Here is a 16295-nt window from a genome sequence, read left to right on the forward strand (position 1 = left end):
CTTTGACATGAATGTCACAGCAGCTTCAGCAGGGTCATCCTCTTCTTCATCCATCGCTGGACTCCTCCCCATGTGTTGATGTTTGGTCTGGATTATATTCTGTGTCATCTTCAATTTCTGACACATCCTCCTCGAATCCCTCCTCACTTTAAGTTTTCTGGCATTCCTCCTCCTCATCATCATCTTGGTGGTCAAATGTATAATCAAGAGCCTCACTTACTGTGAATCGACGTTTCATGGTGCTGTGACTGTGAACCAATGAACTGTTGGAAGGTCTCAAAAAAGCCCTTGTATACCGCAGTTACGAGAAAGGGTAAATGTTATTGAAACAATGTTGCAGTTGTCTCGAGAACTTCGGCCAGGTGTTGTTCCCGAGGGAGAAATATACAACATTGTTTAGGCTCCTGTAGTGGTTGCTAGGGAAACCAATGTGTGTGTGCATGTGTGTGCACGTGCGCCTTTGACAAATGAGGACGTACCTAGGCTCAGTTTTCTGCACTAATTTCAATCACCTCCATTCATTTCTAATGGCCGGTCATTTTGACCGGAAACACCAAGAGTATTAAAAAGTTGAATAATACACACAAAATTGCATTCAAATTTACACTATTTATTTTTTGTGTTAACATCCACTTTGTGGACAAAGTCATGAAAACTCAGATCTGTCGGAGGAAATTTTCCACATTTTTTGGGGGGGCAAAACTTTTAAATCGGTCAAATTTGACCGGAACACAACATGAGGGTTAAAAATGAGTCTGTACTTCAGCTGCTCAGTACCTGGTCCTCTGAACATCCACTAGGTAGAGCTGTTGTACAATACACAGTGTCAGAGCTTTGCAGGGACACAGCACAGCAAGGCTGCAAGAAAATTAAAAGTTAGAATAATAAATAAATGTACCTAACAGTGCTGCACTAAACTAACATGCTAGTTATGTAGAGGCATATGTTATCATTTTAAAGAGTCAAATATTTATTCAAAATCCACTTAACAAATAAAAAGGAGGAGTCCAAAGGAGTTATTGTGCATGCTTGGAAAAATGTTTTAATATGTCAAATTTCAAGTTAATTCAAGGAGTCATCATAAGCACAATGTAAGTCTTCCTCAGCAGCTGACTAAGTGCAGATTTAATATTCTGTCATGCTCTTTCACTGTTTCTCAGCAATCTCAGCACATATGACTGATGAACTGATAATATCAGAATCAGAAAGGTTTTATTGCCAAATAGGTTTTCACATACAAGGAATCTGACTTGGTGTTTTAGTACATTACAGTAAAACAGTAACATATACATTAAAAAATGTTGCAAAAAACGTCTCTTGAAATGTGCAAGAGGATAATAATAATCCTATTTAAAAGCTGTACATTAAGGTAACACAGAGAATCAATGTCTATGTTGGGGCAGGTGTCACTGGGGGAGTCTCTGGCGATGGTGAAGTGGAGGGACTCAAACAGTTTGTGTCCAGGGCCGTCCAAGGTTGGTCACAACCATCGCAGCACACTTGAAGGTCCTGGAGGGTCAGGAGATTACAGCTGATCGCCTTTTGGCGGAGAGGAAGATACGCTGCAGTCTGGTCCTGTCCTGCATAGCCTCTTCACTGTTCCTCGGACTGTACTCTTCTGGACCAGCTTGTTACTCAGTATCGCCACATCTATTACCACCACCTTCTTCTTGCATTTGTCCACCTACAACTTGTAAGTCTGGATCTGGAAGTTCCAGAGGATCTTGGCTCGGTCATTGTCCACCACCTTGGGAGGTGTCTTCCACTTTGACCTTGGGACTTCCAGTCTATACTCGCTACAGATGTTCCTGTAGACAATGCCTGCCACTTGGTTTTGGCGATCCATGTATGCTTTCTCCAGTCAGCATCTTACACCCAGCTACTACGTGTTATATATCTAACTCTGAAAGGATGATATGCTGGACACAAGGACTGCCTGCACATCAGGATGATCAACTTGAAGCTACATGCTGTCTGTGGCAGCATGAGTCCAATGCCTAAAACCAGAACCAAAATGCTCTGTGGTGTCTGTAAAGCCTCACACTAAGTACAAATTCACTAAAATGCCCAAACCTAACTCAGAATACCAACAGTTCACTGACACATGGAAATCACTAAATAGTTTCTTTCTCCATGCGACCTGATTAGGAATTGAAAACTAATTGGAATATAAACAACCAACAATCATTACATAAAAAAATCATAAGGAAATCTAAACTTATATATATATATTTCTGAATTAAAAATTAACCAAAGAAAGCCTCACATGCAAGCCAGATCTTATTGGTCTTACTTCAGATTATTCTTATCAGTGGTCATCACTCACAAAGGTAAATTAAACTAATTAGTCTTTTGACTCTACAAAAACATACAATGCACACATTTTAGTAGCTAACAGATTCCCAAAATAAGCAACACTTCTCAAGAGACAGTTTTTCTTTCAAGTCAGACAGAAAAAAGAAAAGACTTATTTTTAGGTGATATTTTTTCTTTCCTACATTTTTTATTTATTTATTTTTAGCATGAATCACCAAACGAATGCTGACCATGCAGATGATAAATTATTTGCTTCAGCCAAATGATATGCACTACATCACACAAAACCTTAATTGCAGGATCATCATGGTAAACAGCAGGCAATTACAGGTTTCACAGAAATTATATTTGCACCGGTGTACAATCCATGACATACAGTATAACAGTTCTTCATTTGAAACAGCATTTTGGCGAAAAATGTCAGCATAGCTTTTTCTTCATTGTTTTCATTTTGTTGAATAAAGAAATGATTTAAAGTGTAGTACATTTGAATGCAATTATGATCAGAGAAAGCCAATAGCTTTGTGAAAGCCAAGGCTGTTCCTAAATTTATTTTTGATCTAACAATGTTAATATCTGGCTTTCAGTTTAATAATGGACTAGCATTGTAGTAGATGTTTTTAGCATACACAGGTGGCTGTAGAAAGCCAACAGAGACAAGCAGTACAGCAACACTGTCTTATGTCAGTCAGTGAAAAAAGGGTGTCACTTTTGCTCCATATCTTATACGGCGGTGTTTCTGTGATCTCCCAGGTCAAGACATAATACACTGTAGGTAAAAGGTCTCAGTAGGGTGGGCCAATATGAAAATATACATTTGTCAAGCATTAGCAAATTTTGAACAGTATATTACACAGACACACGTCCTCTATTTATCTATCTAGGTGTATCGGGTCATCACTGCAAATCAGTGTGTCCTCACAAAATTGACGTTGTATGTTTTTTTTTTGTTTTTTTTTTTTTGCGCCAGTATGATGAAAATCTTGATTTGGCACAATTCGACACAGTTCATTTTCAGCTAATAATATTATTTAGAGAACACTTTATTTTGCAGATTGATGCTGAGCACACATCACTACCTAGATAATCAGGCATTTCTATTTCAGGATGTGCAATAATAGGATAAAAAAGTGTGGAATTTATATTAAAATCAGAAAAAAATGATATATATTTTTAAACATTTGTTATTATCATACTATACTATACTATTATCATACTTAAATAAGCTTGTCTGGTATGATGTGATGTCGCTTTACAAGATACATAAAAATGAATTTAAATTATCACAGTTTATTAAAAGTCTATCCAACAAAAATGTAACCGATTTAAATTACTTTTCTGAATAAATGTATGAATAAATGAATTAGACGTCGGTGGCAGTGAGGTGTGCTGAGCAGTCCTGGGTGTACCTGACTGTTCCTCAGTATTGACGTGTTGTTAGCAGATGGAGCAGGAGGGCTGATCTCTGCCTCCGGAGGTCACTCTCACAGTTGCCACTTGTTGCCCAAAGCAGCTCGGGGCTCCAGCATTTAACACCAAACACATTTCAAGTAATTATTCAGCCACCTATCGACACAGAAATATCTGAATGTTGAATGCGGAACGTTTGTCTGGACTGACAGAAGACTCCTGTGACCTGCTTTAGAACATTTCTGCGTGTCTGACGGACAGAAGCATGGTTGACAACTCCAGTATAGCGACCAAATCTGCTTTGGTAAGCGTCCCGTTTTTATTTCTCTCAGCCTGGATTATGACACTAACTGTTCTGTTGTTGAGTCTTTTTTCTTTTACGAATGTACTGAATGCTTAATTCTACACTCTTAAAAACTTTGCACAGTTTGATATTGTTCAGCCACTTGGTGCAAGTTTTCCACCATGGTGAAATATGTCACAGGTTTTTACTAGGCTACATTTCACAATCTGATAGCATAAGCGTGCCGCTAATAATCATTTCTCCACCACCTTCTACCGCAGCAAGGCTCTTTCTCGTCCGCCAGCAGCCTTCCACTCCAGGCTCCCTCCGCCTCCTCCCACAGCCCGTTCCCCGGAGCACAGTCCCACCAGCCGGCCAGCGGCGGCATGAAGCTTGAGGCGGTCATGGAGAACCTGCAGCGGCAACAGGCGGCACGACTAGCCCTGGAGGAGAAGCTCCGCAAGGCAGAGAAAGAGAAGGACCTGCGCTCCATGGTAGAGTCCCAGATTCATCAGCAGGCTCTGGCTTTCCACCACTACCAGGCGGCGATGCGCGGCGCCCTGGCAGCTCCTGTCGGAGTAGGCAGCTCGTCCCCCGGGGTGACACTTCCTCACTTTACCGTCCGCAGATCCGAGGAGGACGGGAGCTCCAAACTGGGCAACGACTTTAAGGAGCGGGACGAGGAGGGAGATGACGATGAAGACCAGGATATCATGGATGAAGAGGAGGAGGAAGGGGGCGATGTCGGGTCAAACCACTTCCAGTACCGGCAGTCTTCGCTCCAGGGAGCTTGTCTGTCTCCGAAGAGCGCCACGATGCATCTCTTGGCCAAAGTCCCGGCGGCCTTCACTCCGGCCCGCCGCGCAGAGTCTCCCTCGGCGCAGCCCCAGTCCCAGCACCACGAGTGGACCTACGAGGAGCAGTTCAAACAGGTGAGGCAGCACCGAGCCCAACACTCCGGGCTTCCTGTTTTATACACAAGTGTGTGAGACAGCTCTGTGAAGGTTTTGACAACTGACATTTTCATTTCAGAATAATATTCCTTCATTCAAATTGGCCAAACAATAGTCAACTATTTTTTTATTCTAAGCTATATGTTCTTTTAATTGTACGTCATTCTAATGAAAACAAACTTAGGATATACTTTTACTTTTGCGTGGGCATCCCTGTTTTTGTCCCTTTAACACAATGGGAACACTTGAAATGAGGGTCTGGGTCATGGTTAGTAGCTACTTTCTGATGATCTGTCCACACAAGCTGCTCTCCATATGGGTTTGTGTCAGGGCCACACAACAGCCTGCTGACACAAAACCACAAAACCAGATTGCCTGTGCACCGAAGAGTTGGCTCAGCGCCAAGCCATTACAAAACAGAAGCAAAATCCCATTCTGTTGTACGTTTGGCCGTGTTTTGCTCTGAAATGCACACACATTATTTACAAGTGTATTTGCATGGATATTCGTGCCTGTAGGCTTTTGCACAAGCAGTAGAACTCCATGCTCAAAAGTTGTGTTTTTGTGTTAAACCCACATAAATAACCAACATGGAAAATAAAATATCATGTTAATAGATTTTTTCCATTTCTTTTCGTATTGATTATTCATTAGTATTTCTTTTAATATATAATTTACAGCCTTCTTCTGTTTCTTTGACACCATGCATGTTACAATTATTTGCCAAACATTGTGTAGGTTCTCTTGGTGTTACCAAAACAGCTCTGACCTGTCAAGGTCTGCCATTCACAGATCTCTGAAGGGATCCTGTGATACAAGAAACCTTTAATGACCCCCTCTGATGAAAAAATGTATTTATTTTTTTCTGTGCTAGTCCCCACCAGTGACTGAAGAAATAATTTTCTAAAACACATCTCTAAATGTACATGTTTTCAACTTTTGCACACATTTCCTTACTTGCTGCAAATCTTTTAACCTTTGAGTTGTCACTTGTATATATCCCAATGTTTGGTGCATTTTTTTGTATTTGGATAATATTTTTCATAAAATTTATACCTGTGTGGATGTACTTTGTGACTTAGTTTAGCTTATTTCATTGGCAACATGATATAATTTTTTTTAAAACAATGTTATGTATTAGACTTTGACTGGAATTGAATGATTAAGTCCTGAACTGATTTTTATAGTTGTCTCTGGTGCCTCTTTCATGACATGAGAGACAGACTATACAACCATAACCGCAACATTCAAACTACCTGACTAATATTGTAAATCCCTCTTGTGGCACCAAAATAGCTCTAACTCATCAGGTCATGGACACTGGGATGTCTGGCACATGGATATTAGCAGTGGATCCTGTGGGTTGTGACACCTTCATGGATCAGTCTTGTTATGGTGCATTGTGAGTCTGTCAATTTTGCAGTTCACGGTGCAAAATAATCTGCTTTTGGACATAATTCCAATCAAGTGTGATTTCTTTAATTGTCTTATCATTCTGTAGTATATTAATTTCCACTCCAACCCCGAATAAATGGTTAAGGGATAAATGAGACATACAATTATCTGTCAAGGGAGATGACAATACACAACAAAACAGTTCTCTGAGCTGTTTTGTGGCATTACTCAGAATCGCCACAGACAGCAAAGCTGAATCTCCAGCATAAGACATGACATTTTCCCAATTGATTAATGTGAAGAGCACCATATATGTTTGTGTTTGGGGAACCACTCCTTTTTGTGGATTGTGCCTCTTTCAGCTTGTTTTTCAAAAAGCTATAGAAAAGTAGTGGAGGAGCGAGCTCCAGCTGTACTGGTGTATGATTTCACTCCCCTCCCCCTACAGTTCAAATCAACCACATTGCAAAACTATCCATCTTCACACATCATGTGGTATAACTTTTAATGCAACCAGCAAAGAGAAAATGAAACATGACAAAATTGTAGGGTTTTTCGAACTGTATGATGTACCTGCCATCGAATGCATATCCTGTCATGTTTGATAATAATGGCTGGGTTTTGGAAAGTTCTTACCAACACTGCAGATTTATTAAGTGTATTTCACTAAAATCCAGTTTTAAGAAGATGAAACCTGATTATATATTCAGGCTAGCTGAGATACTTGTGGCAGTGTGGCATTTTATTCAGTCCAGCACCAAATCAAATGACTTTAAACTACTAAAGAGGCCATTTCCTTTTTGTTTTAGTTGAAACTCAACTGCACACTGAGCTTTTTACAGGATTCTAGTCCAATATTGATGCATGTAACTGAATTCTACAGTGATGGAACACAAGATAGGATCATTTTCATGACTTTATATTCAGTTCTTCAATTTTATCATTCGTAATTAAAGCCAGGCTGACAGTGGAGTTGAAACAGTTACTAACATTGATTCTTCACTATATAATGTCACATTTTTATAACACATGCACACATTCATTTTCTGTTTTAATTTGATTAGCACACATGTGAAAGTAGCTTGAGTTGTGCAATCCCTCGTGTAGAAAAACTTTCAAAGGGTTCATCTTGAAAAACAATCACCCCTCCAATCTGACCCCTTCCCCCCACCCTTGCACCACCCACTTTAGTGTGACCATAAAACCGGGCAGGGAGACCCTTTTTAAAAGAGACACATGTTGCAGCACCGCAGCTCCTGTGTCAACATTCTGTCAGTCCAATCTCATGAAGCTACTGTAAGACATATTACTCAGTGCTCCAAATGGTAACAAGCTGGGGGTTCATGTCATCTTAATGACTGAACCATAGGGGTCTGTAAAGGTTGTAAATGGATGAATAGAATAATAGACAGCACAAACTTAAAATTTAAATATTTGGTTTGAATATTTCTTCCAGTATTGATCTTTTTTTTGTAAATGGTTGGAAATTAAACTAGCTCTTTCAGCATGTACCTATGATAGATTGCTTTAATTTTAAACTCAGTGGTCACTTACATGTTCCAATAGAGCTTAAGTGAATATTTTTTATTTTATCAGCAAACCCCAAGACTACCAGCAACACCAAAAGTAATTAGTTTACAGTTTTATTGAACAAGGGGAAAATTTGGCATTGTTAGCTTGACTAATTATTTGATTATCAAGACAATAGTAGTCAGAAGCTCCTGAATATTTGAACTCTCTGTTCTACGACAAATGTTCCAAGGGTGGTTCCATAGATTGCTCTGAGAGAAATTAAACCTGTCATTAATGTAAAAAGTTACATCTTTACACTTGCTGTACAGCATGATCAAAAATTTGAACAATCAAATGATCTCTGATTCAGTCTATAAGGGGAAGCTAAGAAGTCAGACACATCCACATGCCAGTTCCTTTATAGAGCCAGGACAACAGTGCATTGGGACTGGGTTCTTTGTTTTCACTCTGTCTCACTGCAGGAAGGGACCTGGGAGTCTGCATGTGGTGAAACACCCGGCACAACACGCCATTGAGACATACTTGTTTTTACTGCAAATAGCTCCTCTCTTTTCATTAAAACAAAGGCAGGGTCAGCTTGTTCAAACACCCTCCCCATCCTCAATGTGGGTGTTACTTTTTAATCGCAGCAGCCTGGAATTTCTGCAGCTGCTTGCAAAAGCCCCCTCTCTGTTTACAAGGTCTTAATATTGGGCAAACATTGCCTCACCACTGCAGGTCTGACTTGTTTTTTCCATCTCGCCATTGTTGGGGAGGCCCCCAGAACTGCAGAGATGATGTGTTGTCTTTTGAATGCACTTGTACGCCGGCTTTTAGATTGTTGTATGAAAAGTGTCATTGCCACTAGCATTGTTATCGGAGAAATGTGTTGTAATGCAGTAGAATGACACGATACTTCAAAACATGAGTTACGGAGAGCTGAGAGGCTCTTAAGGATTGAGTTTTAGAGAACGATATCTCAAGAAAGGAAAGGATAAAAGTAAATATTTTACGATCATGGTTTGGTAACATTTGTAATGTGATTAAAACAAAATCTACTCCATCATCAATACTGTGATACATTACTGACTTGATACAATGGAAGCTTTTGGATCAACAATAGCATGATACAGATTTTCACTCTTGCTCTCTTCCCGTTGTACTACGTTGTCATGTAGTTTGTCATTTGTACATGTAGCAGTGTGTTCAAGACTGCATTTGAGACTTTTTTTTGCCTTGCATTATTTGCACTATGTTTATTGCTGGAGTGTTTTAGCAGGTCCTAGTTATTTGCTTCAAAGACTCACTGCTTACTCCAGGCTGTCAGGATTAGAGTCAATGGCTCAAGGCCCAAGCTCTTTATTGGCTTTGTTTGTAATTGCGACACCTCTAATATTAGCTCTGCGTTTAGTTTGAACAGACTAATTTTATTACTATAGGGCTCAATAATCATCATTCTAATCCATCTTGGGTTTACCTTGATTTACCCATAAATCATCAATACTTGACAATAATGTTGACCATTTTCAAAGCAACATGATTTTTTTAAAATTACATTTTAGATTTTGATTATTTTGACACATTAATATACAGAATTGTTTTTGTGACACCAGTGTTCTGCTTTTCTCCAATAACTGAATATAGAAGCCACAACAACACAAACACACATCTGTCCCTGTAGGTAAAGGAAATAGATAACAAATCCAGGGTAGAAAAATTCACTGATTCTTCAATATATGTGACCTTCAGTCTCATTTGCATTCACTATGATGACCTATTCAGCATTTTTGGCCCAATGCATGTAATCAAAAGCTGTACAGTCAATGTCTGGAGATTTGCATGTGCCACTTAGGTTTCTGCTGTGTGCTAACAAGATTGAGTAATCATTGATAGACAAACAGCTAGCTAGCAGATTGGATTGCTGCCATAAAGTCTGTGTTTGTGTCAAGGTCTTTCTAACATGATGAGGAGAAATCGCTGAATCGTTTCTTGTATGTCGAGATATTTGAGGCACGCACTTGTCAGTGTATCCATATTACAAGATTGAACAACCTTTTTCTTTAAATTCCTATTTAGCGTCTTTATCTTTGGCTTTTAACACATGTTTTTGTGCCTCAGCACAGCTTGTCACTGAAATTTTATTTGTTGGCCTTTGTCATGTCAAATGTGTTCCTTTTAGTTGGCTGTCTTTCCCCCAAGATGCAGCAGTGTTGCTATGTACCTTTTATAGATCATCACAGTTGTGAGTGTCTTCTTTAATGACTAGCTATACTCCAATGATTGCCTGTAATTATACACCCTCTGTCAAAAGTTTTAGGACACTTTCTCATTCAAATATATTAGAACCTGTCCTAAAACAGGGGGTGTATTTCTTGCCTTGTATTTGTTTATTTTTCGAAAATACATCTATGTTATTTGGCCCTCAAGGAAGTTTCCAACTTGTTACTTACATTAACATCAAAAATTTATTATGTATGGGAAGCTTGAGGAAAGTCCCACAGTATCTAAATTAGTGCTGATTCCATGTTCACTTCACAGAGAATGCAGTTACGAAATAAGATACTTAGGTAGTTATGATATGCAAATATTTTGAAATGTTTTTTTTCTCAGAATTAAACATATAGCAATATAATCATCAAATGCCTGTATAGATTTTCAGTCATCCAGGTCATGCTAATTGTAGAGACTTCAGAAGAAATCAAATGGTCTTCTCTTGAAGTTTCTTAAAGATGTTTCACTTCTCATCAAAGAGGCTTCTTCAGTTCTGACTAATGGGGAGTTACAGAATTTATAGTCACTCCAGGTCACATGGCGAATGGCTCATTAATGACCAGGACTCACCGGACTTCAGGTGTGAATTGTTGTGAAACCAGGTGGTTTAACAGCAATGACAGCAATCATGGTGTGGAGCTGTCAGTTAACTTAACAAATGATGTAAATCTGCTATGTTAGGAGTGACTGAACATGCTAACGATGGCGACACGTTCTGTGAGACCTTATATCAATATAAGTGCTTTATAAGTGGTGTTGCAGACCCCCTCCTCTGTTTGGAGATGACTGTTCCAATTTGACATAGATGGCTTCCTTTACTCCTCTCTCAGACCATCTGTCCTTTCTGTCCAAAATGTGTACATTCCTGTCCTCAAAGGAATGTCCCTGTTCCTTCAGATGCAGGTTAACTGCTGAGTCTGGTCCTGAGGAGCTGCTCTCCTGTGTTGAGCCATACATTTCTGAAGCTGTAGTTTAGTCTCTCCTATGTGCAAGTCTGTGCACTCTTCAAGTTTTCGATGACTTCTACAATTCTCAATATTCTGTAATAAAATGATTAAAACACAAATAACGTTGTCACCAAAAACACAATCATGCATTTTTGATATTTCATAGATTCATTATAGGCCTCCTGGAAATATGACAAATATGCGTCAAAAATATACATACAGCAATTTTAATTATCAATTTTGGTGATGTAGAAACTTCCATGCATCCATTCTCTATACACCGCTTTATCCTCACTGGGGTCGCGGGGGGTGCTGGAGCCTATCCCAGCTGACTCGGGTGAAGACAGGGGACACCTTGGACAGGTCGCCAGTCTGTCGCAGGGCTACATACATAGACGAACAATCACACTCACATTCACACCTACAGGCAATTTAGAGAACCTCAGCATATTTTTGGACTGTGGGAGGAAGCCGGAGTGCCCGGAGAAAAACCACGCATGCACAGGGAGAACATGCAAACTCCATGCAGAAAGATCCCAGGAAAGCCAGGATTTGAACCGGGGATCTTCTTGCTGCAAGGCGAAAGTGCTAACCACTTCTTGTATTAATATATTAATATATAATACAATAGTAATTGTTTTAATGGTATGACCTTTTAACTTCCTGTGAATTATTATGATCAACCACAGCTGATGACTTCTCTGAGCCAATTTAAATAGAGCCAATCTGATGCACTCAGTTACAAACATTACAATGGAAAAGTCTGGGGTGCTGAATACAAAGCTGAAGAAGGAATTCATTGACTTGAATAAATCAGGACAGTCACTGGGGGTCATTTCAAAGCAGCTACACATCCCCAAATCATCTGTGCAAACACTTGATTCTAAGTACACAGTGCATCGTACATTGTGTTACCTCCACGATCAGAAAGAACACACAAACTACCACCTGCTGCTGAGAGAAAGTTGGTTAGGATGGTCTCAACTCAACTAAGAGAAAGTCCTGTTGTCAAATGAAACAAAAATTAAGCTATTTGGCCACAATGGCCAGAAATATGTTTGGAGGAAAGAAGGTGAGGCCTTTAACTCCAAGAACACCACATATACAGTCAAGTATGATGGTGACAGTCTTCTGTTCTGGGGCTGTCTTTGCCACCAGTGGAAGTGGTGCTTTCCACAATATTAAAAATTATCATCTCGAAGGTTAGTGCAGTTGGTTGTTCCACCAAGACAATCACCTCAAACACACAGCAAAGTACCAAATAAAGAGTTTGATCAGGCTGGAATTTAAGCTTTTAATTAGTATAACTCTGACACGACATGAAAATTTCCAGCTTATCTCTCCTGGACATATCTGAGCTCAACTGAGCATCAATATGACATTTTGACCATTTCCTCAAACTTTTTAAATTAGTTTCGTAACAAATACGCTTCCTCTCGTCTTGGCCCAGTCCCAGGTTTGGGTCTATTCATGTGATTGTTTGTTTGTTTGTTTTTATCTTACTGCACTGATCTGTGTTCAAAAAAAGCTGATGAGATAATAGAAAGATCCAAAAGACAGCTAATTTGACTTTTAAAAGGGATAAATTATCACAATTATCAAATTCAAGTCGCAACCTGGTCAATTTATGTAATTCCTAAGATCTTCATAAAAAATTTTAATTTGTTTGCTTTGTCACAATTTTTACCCATGAATAAAGGAATCTCAGTCTGTATATGTCTTGACAAATGTACATCCCGTCTGCTATTAATATGGCGGCTGTATTGTTGAGTTTGAAGTCAGTTTAATGAAGCAGGTGCCTTTTTTTTCATCTGTGTTAATAAAGGTTTTATTCACATTTCTTTTAAAATTCTAACAAAGATTTTCTGCATTGTTTTGGCTTAGGAGAAACAAATCAAAATTCAGGACTGCCTCATTAAGAAGATGATTTTTTTTTCTAACGAGACAAAGAAAAGCTATTGCAGCAAAAATTTCCTCCTGGACAGGTTGAGAACAAAATACACAACATATTGTTGAACCAGGTTAAAGTGTGATTTCTAGTAGTCTCGAATAGAATTTGTTGTTGCAGTTGTTGGAAATTGTAGTTTAACATTGCCTCTGTACAGTGCTTCCATTAAGTGAAATGAACTAAGGTCATAGGTTCATGGTTCACTGTGCCATCTTTCCCGACCCAAACCACAGCAGTTTTTGTTTGTATCTCCTGTCACTCTACTTCTCTTATAATTCTTACATTCCAGCAGCCTGTTCGGAATAGCATAGAGAGTTTTTAAACACCAAGAAAAGCACTGGTTAACAAATATCAGCTTTGGTAGTGGGTTGACAGGAAATGTTGGAGGCAAAGTTTGGGAAGTTCATTCGAAACCCAGGAAGGACTGAAATGTGAACCAGTATAGTATTTTTGGGATGTGGGGGCATCAAATGCAAAGAAGGATGGTATCTGAGGGACACAAAGAGATATACACACCAGCTGAATCTGTTGTACCTCTTTCATAGATTTACAGCCCCCTGTCAAAAGTTTTAGGACAGGCTGTAATTTATTTGAATGTCTTTGAAAGTGTCTTAAAACCTTTGACAGGGGGTGTATGTGTTTGTGTAGGTGTGTGTGTGCATGCACATGATGCAGGGCATTACATTCCTACTAAAGGCTGAGAGACCTCTCTATCAGTGATCTTTTAATGTTTCTGCTGTTGCTCCAGATTGATGGTAATCTTGGCCTGTCCAAACTAGTCTGTTCAGTCCAGTAGGTCACAAAGATCAGGTGCAACCTAAATTAATAAACCTCTGTGTTAATCCTGCTCATTGAGGGCTTAATTTTCACAATGCCAACACTACAGTTTGGCAGAGGTCTCTAGCCATTATGTGGTGGACAGAGTGAAAATGTGAAGAGAAAAAAATGATCATGGCAGGAAAGAGAAGACAGATTCACATCAGAGAGTTTGTGCATATTGAGGTTCACCTCATTTTCTTGTCAAGCCACTGTCTGCTGTCTAGTCCTTGTGGGAAATGGAAGCAGCTATAGTGGAAGTCCTTGATGTCATGGCCTGCCTCTTCAGTGAGTTTGGATGCCCATTACACTTTCCAGGCCTAGGTGGTTATCCGTTACTGATTTTTCATACTTTCATAGGCCACCACAAATAAATTAATGAAAGGAAACCACTAATCAATTACCCCCCCCCCCACACACACACACACACGCACACACACGCACACACACGCACACACACGCACACACACACACATGTCTGGTTCTTATATCCCCGTGGGGACTTACCATTGACTCCCATTCATACCTAACCCCTAACCGTTACCCTAATCCTAACCTTAACCCCGACCAAAACAATGCCTAACCCTAAAGAAACTTTTTTGCACTTTTACTTTTTTCAGTAACAACAACATGGCCAAGAAAACACTGTTTCCCCCTGTGGGGACCTCACTTTAGGTCCCCACCGTGATGCGAGTCCCCACCGAGATAGCGTGGAGTCAGGTCAAAGTCTCCACCAAGTCCCTACCGGTATAGATAAGCACGTACACCTATACACACACACACACACACACACACACACACACACACACACACACACACACACACACACACACACACACCTATACACACACACACACACACATATCTGGTTCTTATGTCCCCGTGGGGACTTACCATTGACTCCCATTCATATCTAACCCCTAACCCTAACCCTAACCCTAAACTTAACCTTCACCAAAACAATGGGTAACCCTAAAGAAACGTTTTTGCACTTTTTCATTTTTTAGTAACAACAGCATGGCCAACAAAACTCTCTTGCCACCCTTGGGGACCTCATTTTAGGTCCCCACCATGAGACGAGTTCCCACCTATATAGCAATAGTCAGGTTTAAGTCCCCACCGAGTCCCCACCAGTATAGATAAACACGTACACCCCCCCCCACACACACACACACACACTCACACACACATTTTGTGATTTCCTGACATTGCAATTTTCTGACATTGCAGAACACAACACCTGATGGTCATGATGTTGCTGCTGTAGTGTGAGAGCTGCCTCCACTATTAGAAATAGTCAAGTGTTCAGCGTCCTCGGTCAGGTAGAAGCAGCTGTCTGGCATAGCAGAAGCTGGGAAATTCCAGTGGTGGTACCATTTCAGAGCCTCTGATACACAAGGTCAGTAACTCCACCTCCATTCCAACTTGACTGTGAGTGACAGCACAACATCAGCCTAACAATTGCTACTGGTCATGTTTCCTGCCCTCCTCTTGCACTCCTCTGGCCTGATGGAAAGACAATAGGCTTTCTGGTTGATAGAGAAGTTTGAGGTGACACTGCACTGAGAGAGCTTTCTCAGTCAGTCAGATAATGAAGAGAAACCACAAAGAGGAGGAAGGGGCAAAGTCTCGGGTTACGGCATACTTACGTTGGTACAGAAGATACTTCTGCAGTACTGTGTGACATATTATTGAAAAAGAATTGTAGTAGACTCCAATATACCTGACTTATACAACAGTGCCTCAACAACACTTTTAAATAACATCCCAGATAGCAAACTATGGGTGAATCAATGTTGAATCTATGTTGTGACCTAACGTCGAAATTATACAGAAAGCGCAAGGTTGATAAAATGTTGAGTCAACGTTTGCTTTTCAACCATAAATCACACTTTACCCAGATAGCAAAAGATGTTAAATCAATGTTGAATTAGGGTTAAGAAGGTTGAATTGTGGTGACGGTTGAAGACTGATGGTTGGATCAGCGTTGATTCAACAACATTTTGTCAACATTGAAGTTTGTGTTTAAAAGATACCATTGAATCTACATTGTATTTTGGTTTAATTAAAATGTTTGACAGGTCAATGTTTAATTAATGTTGAATCTATGTTTGCAAACATGTAATCTATGTAAGCAAACGTTGACTCATATGGGGTATGTCTGTTTCAAACCAAAAAACAAACAAAAAAGATTTGGACGATTGAGGCTGAGTGTTTAAAAACTAGAACACAGCAAAACTCCTTGTAATAATTAACTTGTTATAACTTATTATTTCTATATAAAGACAGACACTCCAGAAAAATGATGCTTTAGCCTTAGACATGTCTTGAATAGAGGTAGAACTCTCTGTGTGCTCCTGTCAACTTAACCCATACAAGCTGCAGATTTTCCATTTTTTGTAATGTTTAGTGATCAGTGATGTTGCTGAAATATCAAGAAAAAT

The 16295-nt window shown here is 39.7% G+C and overlaps 1 protein-coding gene across 1 annotated transcript in view; it reads left to right on the top strand.

Moving 5' to 3' along the window:
• The first annotated feature begins 3835 nt into the window (after positions 1 to 3835).
• The window catches only part of arid3c (AT rich interactive domain 3C (BRIGHT-like)), a 111363-nt gene continuing 98903 nt past the window's right edge, over positions 3836 to 16295 (top strand). The window contains exons 1-2 of the mRNA XM_051950699.1: positions 3836 to 4030; positions 4291 to 4941. Of these exons, the coding sequence (XP_051806659.1) occupies positions 3992 to 4030; positions 4291 to 4941 (690 nt within the window). The 5' untranslated portion in view covers positions 3836 to 3991. The remainder of the gene's footprint in view (positions 4031 to 4290; positions 4942 to 16295) is intronic.

Source organism: Acanthochromis polyacanthus, chromosome 7, assembly GCF_021347895.1.
Source record: "Acanthochromis polyacanthus isolate Apoly-LR-REF ecotype Palm Island chromosome 7, KAUST_Apoly_ChrSc, whole genome shotgun sequence".
In the NCBI taxonomy this organism is placed as follows: Eukaryota; Metazoa; Chordata; class Actinopteri; family Pomacentridae; genus Acanthochromis; species Acanthochromis polyacanthus.